This window comes from Acomys minous, assembly GCF_964271855.1.
Source record: "Acomys minous genome assembly, chromosome: 20".
NCBI lineage: Eukaryota > Metazoa > Chordata > Mammalia > Rodentia > Muridae > Acomys > Acomys minous.
Window position 1 is genome coordinate 5,871,180 of NC_140502.1, and position 25,156 is coordinate 5,896,335.

General features: G+C 37.2%; 1 protein-coding gene across 1 annotated transcript in view; it reads left to right on the forward strand.

The window, feature by feature from the left end:
• Nucleotides 1–1,785: 1,785 nt before the first annotated feature.
• LOC311590832 (uncharacterized protein) overlaps nucleotides 1,786–25,156 on the forward strand; it is a gene marked incomplete at both ends in the record, with an annotated part of 38,689 nt that continues 15,318 nt past the window's right edge. The window contains 8 exon segments of the mRNA XM_084770094.1: nucleotides 1,786–1,994; nucleotides 5,060–5,232; nucleotides 5,235–5,350; nucleotides 5,720–6,526; nucleotides 7,093–7,320; nucleotides 9,111–9,234; nucleotides 14,261–15,187; nucleotides 18,154–18,163. Coding sequence (XP_084626220.1) covers nucleotides 1,786–1,994; nucleotides 5,060–5,232; nucleotides 5,235–5,350; nucleotides 5,720–6,526; nucleotides 7,093–7,320; nucleotides 9,111–9,234; nucleotides 14,261–15,187; nucleotides 18,154–18,163 — 2,594 coding nt within the window.

Here is a 25,156-nt window from a genome sequence, read left to right on the forward strand (position 1 = left end):
GGTGCCTTAGTTTGAGCGGGACCCCTGTGCCCAAATCTGCCTATCATAATGTTCTACTTGTAGGCTTCTAGGACCCTCTGGATTCTTCTACTTTGCCATTCTCCCATGCTTCTCTCATCTAGAGTCCCACTAGAATGTCCTCCCCTCTGTCTCGGTTTCCTGGTAAGTGAAGGCTTCCGTGGGACATGCCCCTTGGGCTAATATGCACAAAACCATAGAATGTTTTTCCCCAATTTAAAGAAATAGATGCCTATAAATATACAAGAGGCCTCAGAATACCAAGTAGAGTAGATCAGAAAAGATAAAACGCCCACCACATAATTATCAAATTTCTAAATGTACAGAACAAAAAAATTGTAAGAGGCCAAGAAAAAGACCAAGTAACACATAATGCCAAACTTATCAGAATCACACCCAACTTTTCAGCATAGACCATAAAAGCCAGAAAAGCCGAGGCAGATGTTTTCCAAACCTGGAGAGTCCACAGATGCCAGTCCAGTCTACTGTACCCAGCAAAAAATTTTAATAACCATAGATGGAGAAAACAAGATATTTCACAACAAGAACAAATTTAAATAGTACCTACCCACAAATACAGCCATACAGAAGATACTAGAAGGAAAACTCCAACCGAAGAAGATCATAATCCTTTTTATTGTTGTTTCACCTGAATTTTGTTCACTTTGCTCATCCATCTTTTTCTTAGGGGACTCTGTTTATTTTGAGGTCATCCTTTCATTACCATTTCACAATATACAGTCCATTCATTGCCATAAACTCCTGGTGTCTAGGAAGCAGATCCCTGATGAGAATAGCTTTCCTTAGTATATTAGGTGAAGGCATACACTGTGATGCCTGTAAATTATTATGTATTTTTTTCAGAACTGAAAAGGATTTCTCACACACTCTAGTGTTTTCAGAGCAGGGTAAGCAGTGGGTGAACACACTACTCTAGATACAGGGATGGATCACAAGGCACCTCTACTCAAAGACTAACTCAATATGAAAGAAAAGATTAGAAGTGGAGTTCAAGCCTCAGAATATAAAGAAGGGAACTTTATTTTTTTTGTCTGAAATTAAGTAAATGAGGAGGACATCAGGACAATTGGTTTTTCCAAAGTGAGAAATAAGCTGATTCTATGGGGTGAAGACATCATACTGTTTTGCAGATACAGATTTATGTATCATAAAAATTCTGAAACACTCATAGTCAATAGGAAGAGTTAATTCCCCTGATTGACTTTGGTTTGGAAAAGCATGTTCCACTTATTTTTCCTGTGTATGCATGGCATGGGTACTTTCAGTCTTTTCCCCAATCACCTACCATGGCAACCTCCGATGTGGCTTGTTTTCATCAGCCAAAGTTGTGAAGTTTCTTACTTCAAACTCTGCCAAAATAGCCCAACCAGAATCTTGATCCCTTAGCTCTTGTTGTCCCTCTTCTTTGCTGAAATAATGGTGCTTGTGCCTAGGGAAGAAGATTCAAAACATATTTTCCCACTTGTTTTTAGGCAGAACACAGGGCCTCAGATGCAGAGCCTAAGGGAACAAAGAGTTTCAGAACTCTCCATGGAAGTGGATGAAGTACCAGAAGGAACTTGGTGTGATTATCGTAACTGCTGCACTCATTAACAATGTTGAGGCACACACATGTTCACAAGCACTTGGGCTGAATATATTCCTGGTGGGCATTGTTAGATCTGTATCTACCAAAACAGACACAGTTTTATAAAGATAACTGTAACACACCATTCTCATGGCTGGGCATATACTTGTGTTGATAGGATGTTCTGGATTTTGACCTTTGTGCTGCTATATGTTCCCAATTTTGTTGGTTCCTTTACTGACAATGAGTGCTATGTAACAGTCAAGGATGGATTTTCCCGTGAAGGAGATGTGACAGTTGGTGCATTTTTCCCTCTTCATACTTACTACACAAGCAAAAACGTTCTTGTTATGACAGCAACACACTATTTCCAGGACGTTCTTATTCAGTAAGTACAATTATTCATTGTAATGGCTCAGAATTCTTCTAACTTCAATGATATAAAAATTAAAACTGTTTTCCACAGTCACTTTCCATTCTCAAGTATAGTCGGGTATATTACCAAATGTGTCCTCTTTCAAAGCAAAAGTGATCATTTTCATGTTATTCATTTTGCTTTCTATACATGTTATTGGAACATCATGATCTTCATTTTTCATGCTTGTAGTGCCAGATAATTTGAATATTTTCATGTTATTATTTCAGAGCATGGATAAGTGAGTGGTACTTTTGGGGCTTTCTTCAAATCCAATGTGATCTTGTCAGAAGACAGGATGCCCCTGAATCAAAAGTCTCCTAAGTGCCCAGAATGGTGCTAACGTGAAGAATAGTAGCTATGTTACATACAGCTGATTTCACAAGAGGCCTATCATCATTAAATTTTGGGGACACGTTCTTCTTTACACATATAGTTTTCTATCTCATTTATTTGCATCTCAGTATTTCTTTGCTAATCCTTGTGCATTGTCAGACAGATTTTATAAATGGTTATAAGTTTCATTGTGTTTCCTTGGGTATATTGATGCATATATTAATATGCCTTTTATAGGAGAATGGACCCTTAATACTTATTTTAGCTTCTCTGAAATATGCAAATTTAAGGAATAACATCAGAAAATTATGATTTCCATAGAAAAGAACATTAATAACAAATGTTCAAGTGTGTCTCTTTATAGAGGAAATAAAGTGTGCTGGTCCAATACAGACGTCCCATATCTCTAGGGATAAATTAAAAACTCCCTGAGATAGAGCAATTGGACTTGGAAATATATTGACACATGAAAAATTGGTATAAAAATAGTAGGAAAATATAGTTATGAAGGTGAATTGTACTCTGAGTGACATAACCGTGTATTTGTTAAAACTTTGGTGGGGTGTAAAGTGAAAATTCAGGAACTGTGGTGGAAGAAATATGTTCAGATGTAAAAGAAAATCTGATATTTGTTGGTGATGACACATTTAAACCAATTGTTAGACTAAATACTATTTTGAAACTAACATAGTATAGATGTCCCCAAATCCAAAATTTTATATGTAAATGCAAATAATCTGTAATTCAGTGCAGTAACTCAAGACAGATTGTGTTTCTTGAGGATCATATTTTATTGCAAATAAGATCACAAACTTGTCTCATAGGCCTAGCAGAGTGGGGACTTTGGATGCTGGGTGGAGCCCCTTTTAGTTCATCATAGCTGATGTGTCAGTTACTCTCCTTTTCCTTGCTCTTCACTCTCAGCAGCTCAGGCACCGATGTGCATCTGTATTTTCTCTATATCAAGCAACAAGCCCATATGTGAAAAGACCACACTTTCAGTTTCCCATGAGCGATGACTCTCTTTCTTGTCCTAGATGAATGAAAGGATTGTATTCTATAAGTATTATTCAACATTTTATATAGCCAAAAATAAAATCTAAATAGTCCATGAAGGGAAAACAATGTTTTTACTATGAGAGATTAACAATCTCTTAACACCAAACATTTTTCTGAACATACACAAACAAATTTGTGCTATATTTTTTTCTGGAATAAAAATACATTACCGCTCGACTCGATATTTTGTCCCTGTTTCAGTTTCTGTACTTACTTCTTTCAGTGATGGAGCTCCTCATTTTGTTTTTTTCCCCATGGCATTTCATCAAAGCAATTGTAACCATAATAAAGACACCAAATAAACCCTTTCTTCCCAAGTTCACACACTATGCCAAACACTTCCTTTCAGGACTGGGATGCAGACAGGAAATATAAAGCATCCAGCTGAGTAACAGCTTGATGTCTCCGTGGTTTGTAATTCAAGTTTGTAGCATCCTTTCCCTTTCTGATATATATTCTAGAGAATGAATATGAAAGATATATATGATATTTGACTTTCTTAATGTGACTCAGATGGTTAATCTAAATGTATACAAGTTCACAAAGATGTACAGACTCGACTCGATATCTGGTCAATTTTGTAGCCTGGTATTTTTGATTTGAGCATTCTTTGTAACAGATTTTTTATGTAAAATATTTGTATTGCTAGTCTCTGCATTCCTGTTTTAGTCTTTGTAGCCTGTCACACTGCTCCTAAATGTTGTGTTTTTCTTGATTTCACTTTGCTCAGTACAATTGCATCCTTACTTATTAACTTTAAGTTATGACTTATGCAGCATCTATTGTTTTGTTTTCTTTCATGTGAAGTTTCTAGACAAATCCATTAAGGTTAAAAGAAACACAGCCTTCAAGCATGCAAATTGAAAGCCTCAGTAGCCTCTGGGAAAAGGGGTATAGGGGAGGGAAGGAAACATCGCAATGTTCCTTTAGCCATCGTGCAAGCCAGATATGTCACACCACCAGTTACTCTATGGGAAAAAGTTTTAAAAAAGGAATATGAGAGCACAATGAATCAGAGATGCAAATAAGTAATGAGGAAAAAACCCAAACCAAACCAAAATAGAAAGCAATGTGATTAAAAGTTCAGAATGCAGCAGAAAAATTCTGTATTTAAAGATAAAATTTTCTGTTCTTTTCAAGTATGTTTAATGTAGAATTAATTTCTTTCTCTATAGCTCTTTCCTAAATATAAATTCATTGTGATTCAATAAAATCCTGAAAAACTCTTTGTATGAAGCATTTTTATATCCACCTGAAGAACAAGTTAATACATACAACTTTAAGGAAACTGTTTTCTGAACAACACACTTGACACTAAAATGAAATGCGATTGTTTGTGTAGGTGTCTTTTAGCATCCTACAGAGTGCATGTTCTTTCCTCACCATGTTATTGTTAGACAAATGAAGAGTTGCCTACCATCTGAGTGCAGAGGCCGAGACCGTAATACATTAGTGTTAATACTGTAGATCTTACCTGATCCTATCTACTTAAAATGTTCCTGCTAATTCAAGTCACTCATGATATTATGTTAAAGTAATTATATTACAGGAACATTGGCACTTGAATTATAATAGCCATTTCACCAATGTTAAGGTTTATGTTCTTTGTCTTCCTCCTGTATACTTTTATGAAATCTGTGCAGGTATAAATTGAAGAACTACCGTTTTGTTCTGGCCTTGGTGTTTGCCATTGAGGAGGTCAACAGAAACCCTCATCTTCTACCCAACACAACTCTGGGCTTTGATCTCTACAATGCTACGCCTTATGAAATGAGTACCCTTATTCCTCCCTTTGTTTGGCTTACCAGGATGAGAAACCCCTATTTAATTACAAATGTGTAAGGAAGAGAATGTCACCTGCTGCACTCACAGGAACATCAATGACCATATCTGCACGAATAGGGAATCTGTTACAAGTTTACAAAGTACCTCAGGTGAGAACTCAGGTGTGGAAAATAGGAATCAAGTATCCTTTTTTTTTTTTTTACATTATTGGCTGTCTTAAAATATAAAATAGAGACATTTGGAGAAATCAACTATCAAAGGAAAGTGTGAAGTACTTGATGAATCCACATTTACAGTACTTGAAAGAGAAAGGAAGGAGAAGTAGATGAGACCATCTAGTCACTGAAACCGAATACATGTCAGTAATTTCATTTTGGAAAATTCTATATTGTGTTTGATTTTTAAAATATGACAAAATATTTTTTGTCTTAATCCTGACTGTTGACACTTGTTTATTCAGAACTGATATTGTGTTTGATGCCAATGCTCTTCCTCTGGTTTCCATTTTTTTCCTACAGCTCACTTTTGGGCCATTTGATCCTGCCTTAAACAACCCAGATCAGTTTAAATTCCTCTACCAGATGGCCCCCAAAGACACTTCCCTGCCACTTGCTATAGCTTCTTTGATGTTTCATTTCAACTGGTCCTGGGTTGGTGTGATCCTCCCAGATGACCACAGAGGGACTCTGTTTTTCTCAGGGTTGAGAGAAGCTATGGAGAGTAAGAACATCTGCATAGCCTTTGTGAAAATGATCCCTGCCACCTGGAATTCATTTTCCAGTGCATTATGGAAAAATCTGGTGAATATTCAGGAATCAACAGCCAATGTTATAGTTATTTATGGGGACGTTGCTTCTTTACAAGGTTTAATGCGACACATTTTGCAACTGTTAGTGACATGGAAAGTCTGGATCTTGAACTCTCAGTGGGATGTTGATAACAACCATGATTATTTCATGATAGATTCATTTCATGGAAGTCTCATGTTTTCACACCACCATAAAGAGATGGTTGACTTTACAAATTTTGTTCAAACAGTTAATCCCTACAAATACCCAGAAGACTTTTATCTTCCTAAGCTTTGGCATTTGTTCTTCAAGTGCTCATTTTCTGAGGTTGATTGTCAACTTTTGGAGAACTGCCAACCCAATGCTTCTTTGGAGTTACTGCCCAGACACCTTTTTGACACAACCATGAGTGAAGAGGGTTATAATATATATAATGCTGTGTATGCTGTGGCCTACAGTCTCCATGAGATGAATCTTCAACAAGTAGAGATACAACAAAATGCTAAAGGAAAAGGAATGGAATTTTCCCCCTGGCAGGTAATATCCTTTCTTATGTATTGTAATATCAGCAATATGATATCTTATTATATAGCTTTTTATTCTCTCTGTAATTCATTTTGGGCATATAGCTTTTAGATTCTCTGGCCAATAAGCAAGGATGTACTCTTCAGAGCAGAGGCAGGAGCAGTAGATACTTAAGGGTAAACATGTTTCTGGGCACTACTGCAGGGTTATGAAGGATCACTTTCAAATTAACATAACACTTCAGGACCCTCATGTTGACTGTGGAAGGGCTAAATAAATTCCAAATGTTTGTGAGATTCTCTAGTTTTCCAAGAATTTTGAATCAGCTGAATCCAGACAACTTGCGGTCTTGATGACTTAGCTGTGTTTAGTTCAATGATTTATCTTGAACAGAAAGTGATTTTCAAATTTTAATGCATTTTAATCCAAGAATCTTTCATTTAATCAGCCTCATTGATTCCTCTCTTAGAGAAGGTATTCAGTATAAGGGGCTAAAAACATTTAGATACTTTGTATTATTTAAAAATATTTTTAGTATTCCTGTTGTACCTCAACGTCTGTTCCTACATCTCTTCCAGTTCCTTCCTTTCCTCAAGAACACCCTACTGAACAGTCACATGAGAGGTCCCATAGTAGTGGACGAGAGGAGAAACTTAGATTCACAGTATGACATCCTCAACTTTTGGGGTTTCCCAAAGGGTCTTGGATTAAATGTGAAAGTAGGAAGTTTTTCTCCAGGTACTCCCTGTGGACAACAGCTCTCTTTATCTGAGCAGATGATTCAATGGCCTACAAGGTTTACAGAGGTATGTAGAGGCTTACCGCTATACTTTGACTGTTCATAAAAACAAAAACAATTTTGAGGATGTAGTGATCTTTGGACACTCATTCATTACCAGCCAATCTTCAGCTACAGATAAATTCTTCACATAACAACAGACAACACACACTATTTTTTATTCTCTGGTTGGTGAATGGAAAAATTTACTTTCACATTTTATTGATGATCACATATTTCTTTTGTTTTGTTTTAAAATTTTACTTAATTATTCACTTTATATCTCTAGTGCAGCTGCTAATTCCTCTCTTTATTTCCCTCCCCTCTGTCCTTCCATCATCTTCCCATCTCCCTCCTCTGCCTTTCAGAAAAGGGAAAACCACACCCTAGAGATCTGTTACAACACTTAGCAGGACTCTACACATCCTCTTATGCAGTGTCCTAGTGAGGAAGCCTCATCACAGTGAAGTGATTGAAAGGCATCCAACTGAGAACTTATTAGATATAGCCCCCGTCCCATTTGTCGGGGACTCACATGGAGTCTAAGGTTCCTATGCCTATATAAGTAAAGAAAGTTTAGGCCTAGTCCATGCCTGGTCCTTTGTTGTTGCTTTAGTCTCCTTTAGCCACTCTTGGCCCAGATTATTTGGATCTATTGGTCTTCTTGTAGAGTTCTTTTCCCATCATGACTGTTCTATCTCACATCACTCTTTGACAAGGCTCCCTTTGCTCTGCCTAATGTTTGGCTGTGAATCTCGTTTACTTTTTCTGTCTATTGCTGGTCAGATCCTCTCAGAGGCAGCCATGCTAGGCTTCTGTATGCAATCACAGAAGAGCATTTTCAATAGTGTCATGGGTTCTCTCTCTACCATGGAGTGGTTCTTAGGTGGTCCAGGCATTATCCTGAACACATGTTTTTTATGCATTGAGTGTCTGTTATGTTATTGTCACTGATACAAAACAATGATTTTTTTGTTTACAAATCCTAAGAAATGTCAGAGAAATGTAAGGTTAGATTTTCTATTTTGTCAACCTCTAAAAAGGTAGGATGGTATGGCAGATGTGTTTGTGTGTGTGTGTGTCTGTGTGTGTGTGTGTATGTGTGTGCACGTGCATGTGCATGTGTTTGTTTTGTGTGTGTGTGTGTTATACTTGCTTTTCTACTTTGAGTAAATAGTCAACAAAAGTCACTCACAGGAGGACAGGTTTGTCTTGGCTGACATTGTGACCATGCTCTATAAGATGGTAGAAAAAAAAACTTTTCAGGAGCCAGAGGAGGTGATGATGTCATATTCACAGAGCAGAATCAGAGATCAAAAAATGTGTTTGTTTACCTTCTATCTACTTTCCATTATTTCTGTGACAGCAAACAATGAAATACTGACTCCATTTTGTGATTTTCCTCTTCTTATAAATGTTTCTATAGAATTCTGCATAGAAATGCTCAAAGAGTTGTTTCCATAGTGAATCCAAAACCTGTGAAGTTGTCAACAACCATTCTTAACTTCATTAAGATAAAACCTCAGAGTAGCAGCGCATAAGTATAGATATAGATTGAATCTGAAGTTATAAATTGATCTTCTAGAATACTATATTAACGAACTATTCTTAACAATGGCTTCATATATTGGCGTAGTATTTAAACATGTGTGTTACATAAGCCCCAAAGCTGCCAAAAGTAGCAATACCAAAACATATTATTTTAATTGTAAGTGAAAGCCTATTCAAACCAATATTCAATTATACTCAGAAATACTCCCTTTACTCAGATGTTTCACAAAAATGCAAACATTTGCTAACAGCTTTCACTTCTCTTAGATTCCTCAGTCTGTGTGCAGTAAGAGCTGTAGACTTGGATTCCGGAAAGCTGCCCAGGAAGGCAAGGCTGCCTGCTGCTTTGATTGCATTCCTTGTGCAGAAAATGAGATTTCCAATGAGACAGGTAAATACAGGAATACAGCCAACTTTCTAACCTATCTACAGGAGTCAGCAATTCCTCAGAAAATGGAATGAGACTGGAGGGTTAAGAATTACAGCAATGGTCTGTTGCAGGCATTGATCCCAGAAGAGACCACCTTGCCCATAATTTAACAGACTGTTTCCTTTCACCATGAACACAGTGTGTTGAACACCATTTCATTTTTTCAGACCATGCTCAGTCACATATAGGAATTATTTAAAGTTTAGATATCTCACATCATGTTTATGATCATTCCCAAGACAAGATTGTCTTTTGCTTGTTTAATCCAGCATGTGACGGTAGATTGTGTTTGGTATCTTCAGTACATATATATTTATATCTTTCATGACTATGTTTCTTTTGCTTAACTGAAAATATGTTAAAGAAAAGTTATTTAAAATAAGTACTTCTTTTAAAGTATTTCTCTCCCTTTTTTTGAATATAGACTCTTTTATCATATGATATAATCTGAATCAATTTTCCCCTCCCTTTATGTATCCCAAATCCTCCCCATATCCCCGCCCACCCATATCGACTCCTATCATATTTCTCATTAGAAAAGTAACTGGAAAACAGGTCTAAGAGGCAAGCTAGAGTAGCCATTCTAATATACAATAAAATAGACATTCAACTAAAATTAATCAAAAGAGAGGAGACAGGAAACTTCATCCTGATCAATGAAAAATCCCACCGAATGACATCTGAATTCTGACCATCGACACCCCAAAGAAAAGAGCACCTACATTTGTAAAAGGAACATTATTAAAGCTAAAATCACTCATTGAAGTCCATGCATTAGTATGAGTGACTTCAACATTCCACTTTCACAAAGGACAGATCATTGAGACAAAAACATTCTGGAGAAATAATGAAACTAACAGATATCGTGAATCAAACGGACCTAACAGACACCTACAGAACTTTTCACCAAAACACCAAAGACTATATATGCTCCTAGGCATCTCCTGGAACCTTCTACAAAATTGTCAATATAAATGGTCACATATCAAGCCTAAACAGATATGAGACAATTGAAATAATCCCTTATCGTATCACTATGAACTAAAGCTGGACTTAAATGATAACAGAAATAAGAAAAAGCCAAAATACACCTTGAAACTGAGCAACTCTCTACTCAAAGAAAACTGAGTCATCTCTGAGATGGTGACATCGCAGAAATACTTTTGTTGTAAAGAATTGCTTTAGCTATCCTGAGATTTTCATATTTCAATGGAAAGTGGAGATTTTATCTTTCAAGTTATGTAAAAAATTGTGCTTGATGCTGATGATAATTGCATTGAATCTGTCGATTGCTGCTGGTAAGGTGGCAATTTTTATTATGTTAATCCTGCTCATGCACCAGCATGGGATATCTTTCCATCTTCTGAGGTTTTCTTTAAAATTTCCTTCAGAAAGTTGATGTTCTTGTCATATATGTCATGCATTTACTAGGTTAGAGGTACTCCAAGACACTTTATATTACCTGTGGATACTGTCAAGGGTATTGCATCCCTAATTTGTTTCTCAGCTTTTTTCTCATTTGTATAAAGTGGCATTACTAATTTTTGAATTATTTTATAGTGAGCCACGTTCCTGATGGTGTTTATATGCCATAGGAGTTCTCTTGCATAATTTTGGGGATTACTTATATACACTATCATATTCACTGCAAACAGGGATACTTTGACTTCCTTCCTTCCACTGTATATCCCCTTGATATCTGTTAGTGGTCTTATTGCTGTAGATAAAATTTCAAGTACTACATTGAGTAGATCCTGAGAAAGTGGACTGCTTTGTCTTGTCTCAGAATTTAGTGAAATTCATTTCTGTTTCTCTCCATTCATTTTATGTTGGCTATTGGCTTGCTGTATAGTACCTTTGTTGTGCTTATTTATGCACCTTGTATCCATGATCATACTAAGACTTTTAACACAAAGGAGTGCTGGAATTTGTCAAAAGCTTTTCAGCATCTATTAGGATCTTCATGTAACAGTTTTCTTTCAGTTTGCTTATGACAGAACAAATTGAAGGGATTTTGTATGTTGAATTATGCCTACAAGCCTAAAATGAAGCCTGCTTGATCATGGTGCATGATATTTTTGAAATGCCATTGTGTTTGTGACATTTTATTGCCTATGTTTGTGCCAGTGTTCATAAGGTCAACTGGTCTGAAATTTTCTTCCCTGTTGGGATTTTCTTTTGTTTCGGTGTCAGGGTGACTGTGGCTTTCTAGCCACCTTCTGTTTCTGGTTTTGATCCCAAGTTTAACGAAATTATTTTAAGTTTCCCTACATTTTATATGTTGCTTGCTATAGTTAAAAATTAGCAGGCATTCATTCAAGGAAAACAGAGAAAGGAAAGTGTCTGTAGGCAGCCTACCTGGTTTTATGGTAGGTGTGACCTGTGATGTAGAAGGGGTTGCCTGCTTGAGTTGGAACCTAGGACACAGTGATGAGTGCAAAAGTAAGAGTAGGAGAGGATGATCTGTGAGATCCAAAAATTTGGGCAGGGACACAGGGAGGCTGTATTTGATGTTCTGTTGTGGCACTAAGGGTGATATTATGGGATAGGATCTGGAAGAACTGAGAGAGGAGATGGTGTCCTGGCAGGGCACCTGGCTTTCTAGCAGACATGACCTCTACTTTGTTTATTTTTGTCCAGTTCACTGTTTTGTATTTTTCCAAATGTCCTAGATATATATCCGAACTATGCTCCCTCCTTCGCGAACTTTAAAACTCATCTCATCCTTAATTATCTCTTTACAAGTTTCCTGATTGTTTTCACTTCTCTGGGGGACATATTTTGTTCAATCACTGACATTTTCTCGTTTGTTGAACTCGGATTGTATCTTGGAGCTGGATATACTCATCAGTTGTTATTCAAGCGGAATATAGTTTAGCAGGGAAGGAGAAGATAATTCCCTCATTCTTCTTCATCTCATCCTCAATCAGAACCAACCAGTGAACTTATGCACAGTTATTGAGAGTCCCTCAGTGACATGCACATGTTTTCCAGAAGGAAACAATTTGAAGCTTTCACCCTGCAACCATTTTGCCTTTATTTCCATTATATTTCTTTTTTATATTTTATTTTATTAATTTATTCATATTACATCTCAATGGTTATCCCCTTCCTTGTATCCTCCCATTCCTCCCTCCCTCCCATTTTCCCCTTACTCCCCTCCCCTATGACTGTGACTGAGGGGGACCTCCTTCCCCTGTATATGCTCATAGTGTATCAAATCTCTTCTTGGTAGCAGGCTTCCATTATATTTCTTGAGTGTTGAAATAGATGTTTTATACGTCCTTTATGGATGGGGATTCAAGCATCACTTATACTTAGGATCATCGACAGATTCTTAGATCATCACAGATCACCATAAAGAGAGGGTTCTTTGAGTTTTAATGTAAAAATAAAACCATTTACAATGTGGTTTTAGAGTAAGCAGATGAAGCTAAATTTGAGCATCAAATTTTTCATTATGTGATATGCTCCACTCAGACCATGAAATTTCAAGTGTGTTCATAGCAATAATCTTTTGATAAATATCAGTCCCCTGCACTTTAGCTATATGCTAAGTCCGTAAATTCATTCAATATACCCAGTTTGAATACCACAGTCATGAATACAATAACCTACACAGTTTTGTGTTAGTGACTATATTTTGAAACCATATGTAAGTCAAAATAGGCTGACCACATATATGTGATCAAAATTAAAATTTGAAAATATCAGTGATTCAATATTATGGAGTAAGTAAAATGTATTTTTAATAAAGAAATGTTATTCATATAAAAATTAGTTAATGAAACATATATCACGGACCTAAATTAAGTCAGAGTTGGAATTGTCCACTTAAAGCACACATTGTACAACAAAAAAGTTACAACAAAACACTCATAATAGAAGCAATGAAATAAGCTGTGTGTGATTAGCTTGAGAATGTATCTTGAGAAAAATTATTAGGGTTCCATAATCACTAGAGAGAAACAAACCAATCTATCAGAATAGACACTTGATTCACCTGACAGGAAAGTTGATAAACATTCAGTGCATATTGTAAAACAGAGAAACTTCTTTGATGAGGTGATAGTTCTCAGATACACAATGATTTAATGCAACAGAAACATTTTGTTGTATACCATGGTGTATGTGTTTCTTTTTGTTTTTTCTTTGTATCATTTTTGTTTTTTCTTCAAGATAGGGTTTTTCTGTGTAGCTTTTGCTGTCTGGGACTCCCTTTGTAGACCAAGCTGACCTGGAACTCAGATTGATCCATCTACCTCTGACTCCCAAGTGCTCAGATTTAAGGCATGCACAACCACGCCCTATGAAGTATTGGTTTTTAAAATTCAAGATAAAATTAACAAATGTTAAGAGCATAATATTCAAGTATTCTTTTTTAATACATATAAATATTACAAGAATTCTCTCCCTATATGTTAAAATATAATGCTATTACTACTTGTATCAACATACTACTAGTGAATGATTTGAAATTCAAGGTGTAATGGCATAGATTATTTCGAAACCATTCATACAATGAACCAAAGTAATGTACACAAAGGAGTTTATGAAAATAAAGAAATATGTGACCAATGCTTACAACAGCATATAAGAAATGATTTTCAAATATTATTGTCTATATTTTAATACACACAAATATCTATACAGAAATTAGTGATTTTAATAAGGTAGTATCTGAGTGTAATCATGTTTATATATGTTGTTCTTTAATCTTATGACTTACCAAATAGATGCAACAGCGTTAATAATTCAGGGAAAGGATACAAAGATTAGGAAAAAAACCCTAGGGTTCTTCCATTTGTGTCAACATAGCCAAAGATGACTGCATAGATTTTAAATTATTCACAGAGTATTTAAATTTTTCAGAAACAATAAAAGAAGATGAGTCAGAAAGTATTTCAACAGGTTAGGGTGGAGTAAGAATTTGTTGGGAAAGACAAGTCCTGAAGATTGACTCACAATCACCTTCATTTCTGAACAGATATGGATCAGTGTGTCAAGTGTCCAGAAAGTCACTATGCAAACTTGGAGAAGAACCACTGCCTCCAGAAATCTGTGAGCTTTTTGGCCTTTGATGACCCCTTAGGTATGGCTCTCACAATCACAGCGCTGTGTTTCTCTGTTCTCACAGCTGTGGTTCTTGCAGTCTTTGTAAAGCACAGAGACACACCCATTGTCAAGGCCAATAATCGGGCTCTCAGCTACACCCTGTTACTGACACTCATCGTCTGTTTCCTCAGTTCCTTGCTCTTCATTGGAAAGCCCAACAAAGCCTCGTGCATCCTGCAGGAGACAGCATTTGGAATTTTGTTCACTGTGGCTCTCTCCACAGTGTTGGCTAAAGCTATTACAGTGGTTATTGCATTCAGGGTCACTGTTCCAGCTAGAATGGTGAGGTGGCTAATGGTATCAAGGGCCCCTAATTTTATCATTCCCGTGTGCACTCTGATTGAACTTGTTCTCTGTGGGATCTGGCTGCTTACCTCTCCACCCTTCATTGATCAAGATGCTCATGCTGAACATGGCCACATCATCCTTCTGTGCAACAAGGGTTCAGCAGTTGCCTTCCACTCTGTCCTAGGGTACCTGTGCTTCTTGGCACTTGGGAGCTACACCATGGCCTTCTTGTCCAGGAATCTGCCTGATACATTCAATGAAGCCAAGTTTCTGTCATTCAGTATGCAGGTATTCTTCTGTGTCTGGGTCACCTTCCTCCCTGTCTACCACAGCACGAAAGGGAAGGTCATGGTGGCTATGGAAGTTTTCTCTATCTTGGCTTCCAGTTCAGCACTCCTTGGCTTGATTTTTGCCCCTAAGTGCTACATTATTTTGTTAAGGCCAGATAGGAACTCCTGTGTTGACATCAGGCATAAAATCCATTCAAGAAGAAATAATCATTTACACTTTAGTTAAAATTAATATTAATCTATGTTGATAATTTAAAGACAATGGTTGAAACCCGAGTCACATCATTCTATATCTGTTATTTAGGTATAATTGGATAAGAGTATGAGGTTTCATAAGTCCTCATTCAATTGTACTAAAGTCCCTTTGCACTGGAATCATTATTATTTTCATATTTAAAATCCATGTTATACTTTCCTCTGTAGTAGAATTTCACTATGTATATGTTGTTCACCTTCAGCATCTGAATTATAACACTGTAGAATAAACTCATGGATATCTGCCTTTCCCTGCCCACAGAGTGCTGGTACTTAAAAGGTATCATCATGTTTACTCATGTTGTATTTGTGGGATCCTTCATTGATTAAAACCCATTAAATTTCTAGTAACTTACTTGTTTATTTTTGAACTCCAGAAGATTCTGTTATGTTCTACTCTTTTAATTGAAATTTACAGCAGCAGTTGGTTTCTCACACATCAGTTTTAAAGACTCTTGGTTTTCAGTGATTTTGAGAAGAAATTTCATGGTTCCAAAAGAATGTAGGATCTCCTATTTTCAAATTTCATTATTTTGTTACATGCCCAAAACAATGAAGTATTTTATTTTGTAGTTCTACAGTGTATGCCTGATTTGTAACTAGTATTTTTTTATATATACAGATCTCAGAAGTTGGATGTGATTATTCAGGTAGTTCACGACTTGTTATGAGCACAATGCATTGAAGTAAAAGCAAACAGTGTGAACAAAAGATGTTATGGAAGACTGAGTCACTAAAATACTATTGAAGAATTATATTGAGGTTTTATTCATCATTGTAATAAGTGATATTTCCTTACTTTTGTTTTCCATGATTTTAGTGAATGTGTAAAATTTACATGTCATGTACCAAAATCCCTCACCTCTCCCCATCCCCTCACTCCAGCCCTCTGCCCTGGCAACTTCTCTCCAGTAAAATAAAGCAAGCAAGCAAGCAAGCAAGCAAACAAACAAACAAACATCTTGACACAGAAGCTGTAGTGCATCATGCAGTATAGCCTTTTGTCCACATATTTTTACTTTCCAATGTTGATTGCTCTGAACCATGGGTCTGATTTGGGTGCTACAGTATCATTACAGGATCCTCACTGAGACTGCTTTGGGATATTCTGTTGTTGTTTTGTCAAGGAGATTTTTAATCTTTGAATCTGCGAGTCTGGCCCCTTTCTGTGTTCCAGCAGGTCATACATGGGGTAGATGTTCTGGTGAGGATGACTTACAACCCTGGAGCAGAGTCCGATCCCTCGTCCTCAGGGCCTGTCCTGCTCTCCTGCTCCTGCATCCACAGGGCAGGGCCAGCTCACCTGCTCCTATGTCATCAGGGCAGGGCTTGGTGTTGCCATGGCAGGTCTGGCTCTCCTGTTCCCCAGTCCTCAGTGCAGGGCCCACTCTCCCAGTCTGGTGTCCTCATGGCAGGGTTTGCTCTCCCACTTCTGTGTTCTCAGAGCAGGACTGCCTTTCCTGCTCCTGTATCATTAGAACAGGCCCAACTCTCATACTCACATTCAATTTGACAAAATTTTGATGGTCATCAAGGCATGGATGGCTTCCTACTCCTGTGGGTACTGGATCTTGTGGGTCATCAAACAGGTGGCAAGTGGAGGCTCCTCAAAGTCATTGTTCCCCTACCATCTGATTCCAGACTATCAGGTCTTCTTAGTACACCTGTATCCTCTTTCTTTATGGCCTAGCAAGGCTGCCCTGCCTGGGGAAGTGATCAAATACGGATACCAGGGTCCATGTCAGAAATAGCCTCTGTACCTGTTATTAGGGAAGCCTCATGGAGACAGAGCTGCCCATTGGCTACATGTGAAGAGGTTTCAAAATTCTCACCATGCATTCCTTTTATTGTTTCATCAGTCTCCGAAGGCACCTTGAATGCACAATTTTTTTCTTTGTTGGTCTCCTTAAGAAGCTTCCATCCCTTTTTGGTTCCTTCCACCCTTTCATATAATGCCCATTGCTCTGCTGTGAGTCAGCATCTTCATTGATGCACTGCTGGGTGGAATCTTTCAGAGGACATCTATGTTAGAGTACCATCCTATTGACGCTCTTCAACCTCTTACTGTCTCTACTCTATTTGCCCTTTTAATTGTGAATCAAGTAACTTCCCCAGGAGGAATCCTTGTTAGTTAGTTTCTTTAGATCTTTGGATTGTATCACAGATATATATATGTATTCTGTCCATATGTAAGTATGTAAAATATTTATCTTACTGGTTCAGGGGTTACAACACTCAGGATGATCTTTTCTAGTTCTTTGCATTGGCCTGCAAATTTCAAGATTCATTCTTTATCATGGAAGAGTTATGTGTAAGTTTATCATAATTTCTTCATCATCCTTTGTTTGAGGGACATCTTGATTGTTTTTAAATGCAGGCTATTATGGATAAAATAGGTATGAACATAGTTCAGCCAATGTCTTTTTGTATGGTAGAGTGTCTTCTTCATATATACCAATGAGTGGTACAGCTAGGTATTGAGGCAGATCTATTCCCAGTGTTCTGAGAAGGTGCCAGATTGATTTCCAGGTTACATTCCCAGCTGAAGTGGAGGAGTGTTTCCCCTTCTCCACATCCTCACCAGCATATGCTGTCACTTGAGTCTTAATCTTAGCCATTCTGACAGGAGTAAGATAGACTCTCAGAGTTGTTTGGAATTGCAATTCCTTGACGACTAAGGACATTGATCATTTCCTTCACTATTTCTCCACTATTTGATATTCCTGTTGTTGAGGAGTGCCTTTTTAGCTCTGTACCCCATTTTAATGGGATTATGTGGTGTTGTGATGTTATGATTCATGAGTTTTGATGTTGGCTTTCTTAAGAATTTTTGGTATGTAGTCTTTCCATTTTCTGTTTTTCTCCAATGTCTAAATGTATTTCTTGTATCTGTTAGGCACTTTTGACTTAGGATGTTTTTTTTTAACTCCAGGGTTCCTCAGGTTAGTTTATTACCAGATTACCTTTTTATTGGCAGAAGTGGATTATTAATTATCACTATGTTGGAGGTAAATCTGTTGTTTCATATCTAATTTTGTTTCTTTTATGAAGCTGCGTGCAGTTCTGTTTGGTACGTGTGCTATTAGGTTTGTAATACCTTGTTGGTGGAATTTTCTTGGTAATTAGGAAGAGTCTCCTCTTCAATCTACTGACAGATTTGGCTTGAAGTATATTTTGTTAGACATCAGAATACCTATATACATGGTAATTTTCTGTTTCTATATTCTTGGAATCCACTTGAAGCTAATCCCACAAGCAAGTGTCTATGTTTGATGTTGATGGGAACTTGTTAGAGTTAGGAAACATATGAACCATCTTTCTTATTCAATCTGGTACTCTGTATGTTCCCATTGAGACATTGAGACAAGTAATGTAGTGATTATTGAAAGATTCGTGTTGATTTTTGGCATTTTCTTGTTTTCGTGCTGTTTTCTTGAGTCTATCTTGATAAACAAACATTGTACTTGCAACGTTTATTAGTACCTTGTGGTGTCTTAGATGTGTTTTTTCTCCTCTTCAGATTGAAGTCATTCTATATTTCTCTGTAGAACTGTTTTTGCACACATAAACTCTTTTAATATGTGTGTTCCGTAAAAGCTCATTCTGCCTTCAGTTTTAATACATACATTTTCTGACTCTTACAGCCTAAAATAAGGTATGATGATTCAGAGGTTAGAGTACATCTTTGTCTTTCCTTGAGAGCTTAAAGTTATGTCAAACAGTCTCCTGTTATAGTAATTGGCTTGGTCTTTTAAGTTACTTGATATTTCTCAAGGCAACTTTCAATATCTATTAAAATCTTTGAGTCTCAAATATTTTAACTGTAATAGTGCATGGAGAATTTCTTTTCTTGTGAGAGACTAAAATTTCCTACTTAGTCTTTTATCCTCAGTTGTCAATGCTGTTAGTGTGGCGTTAGGCTAAGGGTTGTATTTGCTTTATTGCATTTTTCTTTCCACTACTGTTACAGTTTGGGTTTCTTAAAAAATTCAAACTCTATTTTCATGTCCTGGAGAGATTTCCCTATTGAATTTTCTTTATAGTAGTTTTCTTCAAGTACTTTGACCATATTTATAGTCATTGTTTTGACTTCTTTGTTTTTAATGTCTTGCATGTCATTTACTAGGGGTTCACTCCCATGGGATTTGAAATTTTGGAGAAGACATGTTACCTGGGTTTTTCATGTATTTAAAATTATCTTTTTATTAGTAGAAAGATTTCTGCGTTGGTACTTTCCCATTGCCAGCTGGTTTGCTGGAAACATTTTTTTTCAAATCACCTTTGATCTTTCACCAGAAATATTCAGTGTTCAGAATGGGGAAATATGCTTTTACTATTTTTATGTGTATTTGTGTTTTCCCACATGTATGGCTGTACACAACATGAATGCCTGTTATCTGAAGAGGCCAGAAATAGCATGGGATTCCATGGACTGGTATTTATAAAAAGTTGTGAGCCACTTATAAGTGCTGTGAGTATATAACAAGTCTTTTGGAAGAGCAGCCAGTGACTTTAAATGATAAAATCAGCTCTCTAGCAACAATGCTGATGACTTGACTTACTCTGTGTAATATTTAAAAATACACTCTTGACTCAGGCCTTATTATGGCTACAGCAGAGTGTTTCCAGCAGTTAGGTAAAAAAGCCCCAATGAATGTGGAGTGGTGCTGGCTTTCAATGTGTATAAGGAAACTAAAGGATGTTAGTAAGTCATCTTGCAGGTATATGTGCCTTTGGGTCATTTGCGATGCCTCCAGATCTCTTGGTTCTGCCAGTTATCATTGCTGCAGGGTCTGTGGTTGCACAAGTTTTGAGTGAGACCCAGAGTAATATGGGTTGAAAGGAAGAATAGATTTAGAATTTTAACTTTATTCTCATAACTCTGAAATGGACACAGTGAAAGTATATATAGTTTGATCATAGTCTGCTGTCATAGTAACAGATGTGGCCATGGGACTCAGGGCTACTCAATTACACCTTAAAAGTATGGACAAACCCATTTTCACATTACAGTCCATCTGTTTACTAACTTATTTTTCTTCAATGTTCATCCTTATATTATTCTGAGAACATTGTTTTCTGTCTCTTATGTTTTTCTTGCATTATGATATCCAGGAACAGAAATAGATTTCATTTTCAGATTCACTCACTTCCGACATTGTAACAATTTTTTTTGTCAGAAAAAGTCAAGAACAACAGTATTTAATAAATACCCAGTGCTCTTACTTGGACACTCCCCAATAACACATGTTTAAATACTATGGTTAACCTGAATCAAAGAATCTTCTGGAGGAATTTTTCAACTGATTTCCTCTTCTGCAGATTTAATACTATGTGTCTAAGGGAGGAGCAGCGTTGAATTGATTGACATGGAGATTTTCTGTATTCCTAACAATTGCACTGAACTGTGAATTACTGAGAAGCATGTTTCATTCTGACTTTTCATTGCCTACAGTCTTATAATAGACAGGATCTGGCTATGATGATCTCTTTTCATCTTGTTATTCTGAACAAAAAAGTCCCACCAATCTATAGTCTGACCTCTTAACACATCTTATCATTGATACTTTTTGTTGTTGTTTCATCTGATTTTTGTTCACTCTACTCACCCATCCTTTCTTAGTGGAGTGTATTAATTTAGCAGGCATCCTTTCATTACCATAATGCAATACACAGTCCCTTCATTTCCCTAAACTCCTGGTGGCTAGGAAGCAGATCCTTGCTCAGAATAACTCCTTTCAATATATTAGGTGAATACTGCTCTAGATTCAGGGACAGATCATAAAGGCATGTCTACACAAAAACTAAAACAGGATAAAAGAAAAGAGTATATGTTGAGAAGTTCAGATCTCAGACTATAAAGCATAAACTGATATTTGCTCTGAAATTAAGTCGTGAGGAAACCATCAGGACTATATTGGCTTTTTCTTTTTTTTTTTTTCTTTTTCTTTTTTTTTTTTAATTAATTTATTCTTGTTACATCTCAATGGTTATCCCGTCCCTTGTATCCTCCCATTCTTCCCTCCCTCCCATTTTCCCCTTATTCCCCTCCCCTATGACAGTTCCTGAGGGGGATTACCTCCCCCTCTATATGATCATAGGGTATCAAGTCTCTTCTTGGTAACCTGCTGTCCTTCCTCTGAGTGCCATCAGGTCTCCCCATCCAGGGGACATGGTCAGAGGTGTGGCACCAGAGTGTGTGAGAACGTAATATCCCACTCTCCACTTTACTGTGGAGAGTGTTCTGTCCATTGTCTAGATCTGGGTAGGGGTTTAAGGTTTACCGCCTGTATTGTCCTTGTCTGGTGCCTAGTTTGAGTGGGACCCCTGTGCCCAAATCTGCCTATCATAATGTTCTACTTGTAGGCTCCTAGGACCCTCTGGGTCCTTCTACTTTGCCTTTCTCTCATGAATCTCACATCTAGAGTCCCACTAGAATGTCCTCTCCTCTGTCTCTGTTTCCTGGTAAGTGAAGGCTTTCGTGGGACATGCCCGTTGGGCTAATATGCAGATATAAGTGAGTATATACCATTTGAGTCTTTCTGCTTCTGAGTTAACTCACTCATTATGATCATTTCTAGCTCAATCCATTTATCCACAAATTTTGGGAATTCCTTGTTTTTAATAGCTGAATAGTATTCCATAGTGTATATGTACCACAGTTTCTTTATCCATTCTTCTACTGAGGGACACTTAGGCTGTTTCCATGTTCTGGCTATTATGAATAGGGCTGCTATGAACATGGTTGAGCAAATTTTCTTGCTGTGTGCTGGAGCATCTTCTGGGTATATTCCAAGGAGTGGAATAGCTGGGTCCTGAGGAAGCCCTATTCCCATTTTTCTGAGATAGCACCAGATAGATTTCCAAAGTGGTTGTACTAGTTTGCATTCCCACCAGCAATGAAGGAGTGTTCCTCTCTCCCCACATCCTCGCCAGCATGTGGTGTCGCTTGAATTTTTGATCTTAGCCATTCTGATGGGTGTAAGATGGAATCTCAGCGTTGTTTTGATTTGCATTTCCCTGATGATTAAGGAGGTTGAGCATTTCTTTAAGTGTTTCTCAGCCATTTGATATTCCTCTGTTGAGAATTCTCTGTTTAGTTCCATGCCCCATTTCTCGATTGGGTTATTTGGTTTGGTGGTATTTAATTTCTTGAGTTCTTTATATATTTTGGATATTAGACCTTTGTCAGATGTGGGGTTAGTGAAGATCTTTTCCCAGTCTGTAGACTGTCGCTTTGTACTCTTTACGGTGTCATCTGCCTTACAGAAGCTTTTCAGCCTCATGAGGTCCCATTTATTAATTGTTGACATTAATGCCTGGGCTGTTGGTGTTCTGTTCAGGAAGTTGTCTCCTGTGCCAATATGTTCCAGGCTCTTCCCCACTTTTTCTTCTAAGTGATTTAGTGTCTCTGGTTTTATGTTGAGGTCTTTAATCCACTTAGATTTGAGTTTTGTACAAGGTGACAGATAGGGGTCCAGGTGCATTTTTTTACACATAGACATCCAGTTAGACCAGCACCATTTGTTGAAGATGCTATCCCTTTTCCATCGAATGGATTTGGCTTCTTTGTCAAAAATCAAATGACCATATGTGTGTGGATTCATATCTGGGTCTTCGATTCGATTCCACTGATCAACCAGCCTGTTGCTGTGCCAGTACCATGCAGTTTTAATTACTATTGCTTTATAGTACAATTTGAGATCAGGTATGGAGATTCCTCCAGAGAACCTTTTATTGTACAGGATTGTTTTAGCTATTCTGGGTTTTTTGTTTTTCCATATGAAGTTCAGAATTGAACTTTCAATGTCTTTAAAAAATTGTGTAGGTATTTTGATAGGGATTGCATTGAATCTGTAGATTGCTTTTGGTAGGATGGCCATTTTTATTATGTTAATTCTCCCTATCCATGAGCAAGGTAGATCCTTCCATCTTCTCATGTCATCTTCAATCTCTTTCTTTAGGGATTTGAAATTTTTTTCAAACAGGTCCTTCACTTGTTTAGTAAGAGTAACTCCTAAGTACTTTATATTACTTGTGGCTAATGAGAAGGGTGTAGTTTTCCTAATTTCTTCCTCTGCAAGCTTGTCATTTGTGTATAGGAAGGCTACAGACTTTTTTGAGTTAATTTTGTATCCAGCCAATTTGCTGAAGGTGTTTATCAGCTGTAGGAGTTCTCTGGTGGAATTTTGAGGGTCACTTATGTAGACTATCATATCATCTGCAAATAGGGATAATTTGACTTCCTCCTTTCCCATTTGAATACCTTTGATCTCCTTATGTTGTCTTATTGCTCTGGCTAGAACTTCGAGTACTATATTGAAGAGATATGGAGAGAGTGGGCAGCCTTGCCTTGTTCCTGATTTTAGAGGAATTTCCTTGAGTATCTCACCATTTACTTTGATTTTGGCTATTGGCTTCCTATATATAGCCTTTATTATGTTGAGGAAAGTGCCTTGTATTCCCGATCTCTCTAAAACTTTAAACATGAATGGGTGTTGGATTTTATCAAATGCTTTCTCTGCATCCAAAGAGATGATCATGTGGTTTTTTGTTTTCAGTTTGTTTATGTGGTGGATTACATTGATGGATTTCCGTATATTAAACCATCCCTGCATGCCTGGAATGAAGCCTACTTGGTCATGATGAATGATATCTCTGATGTGCTCTTGTATTCGTTTTGCAAGTATTTTATTTAGTATTTTTGCATCGATGTTCATCAGAGAAATTGGTCTGAAATTCTCTTTCTTTGTTGAGTCTTTGTGAGGTTTAGGTATCAATGAGACTATGGCCTCATAGAATGAGTTTGGTAATGTTCCATCCCTTTCTATCTTTTGGAGTAGTTTGAAGAGTATCGGTATTAACTCGCCCTTGAAGGTCTGGTAGAATTCAGCACTGAAGCCATCTGGCCCTGGGCTTTTTTTGGTTGGGAGACTATCAATGATTACTTCAATTTCTGTAGGGGAAATGGGACTATTTAGCTTGTTTATCTGTTCTTCATTCAACTTTGGCAAGTGAAATTGATCAAGAAAATCGTCCATTTCCCTTAGATTTTCAAATTTTGTGGCATATATGCCTTCAAAGTAGGATCTTATGATTCTTTGTATTTCTTCAGTGTCTGTTGTTATGTCTCCCTTTTCATTCCTGATTTTGTTGATTTCAATACTGTCTCTCTGCCTTTTAGTTAGTTTGGCTAAAGGTCTGTCTATCTTGTTGACTTTCTCAAAGAACCAGCTCTTGGTTTTGTTGATTCTTTGGACTGTTTTTTTAGTTTCTAATTTGTTAATTTCACCCCTGAGTTTGATTATTTCCAGGCGTCTACTCCTTTTGGGTGTTTCTGCTTCTTTTTTTTCTAGGGCTTCCAGTTGTGTCATTAAGGTGTTTATGTGCGATGCTTCCAATTTCTTTTTAAAGGCACTTAGTGCTATGAATTTTCCTCTTAGCACTGCTTTCAGTGTATCCCACAGATTTGGGTATGTTGTTCCTTCATTTTCATTGAATTTCAGAAACTCCTTGATTTCTTTCTTTATTTCTTCCCTGACCCAGGTGTCATTTAGCAGAGAGTTGTTTAGTTTCCACATACGTGTAGGCTTTTTGTTATTTCTGTTGTTGTTGAATTGCAACCTAAGCCCATGATGATCTGATAGGATACAAGGTATGATTTCAATCCTCTTGTATCTGTTGAGGCTTTCTTTGTGAACTACGATGTGATCAATTTTGGAGAAGGTTCCATGGGGTGCAGAGAAGAAGGTGTATTCTTTCTTGTTTGGGTGCAAGGTTCTATAGATATCTGTTAGGTCCATTTGACCCATGGCATTGGTTAGTGATGTTATTTCTTGGCTTAGTTTCTGTTTTGATGACTTGTCCTTCAGTGAGAGTGGGGTGTTGAAATCTCCCACTATTATTGTGTGGGGCTTGATGTGTGGTGTAAGCCT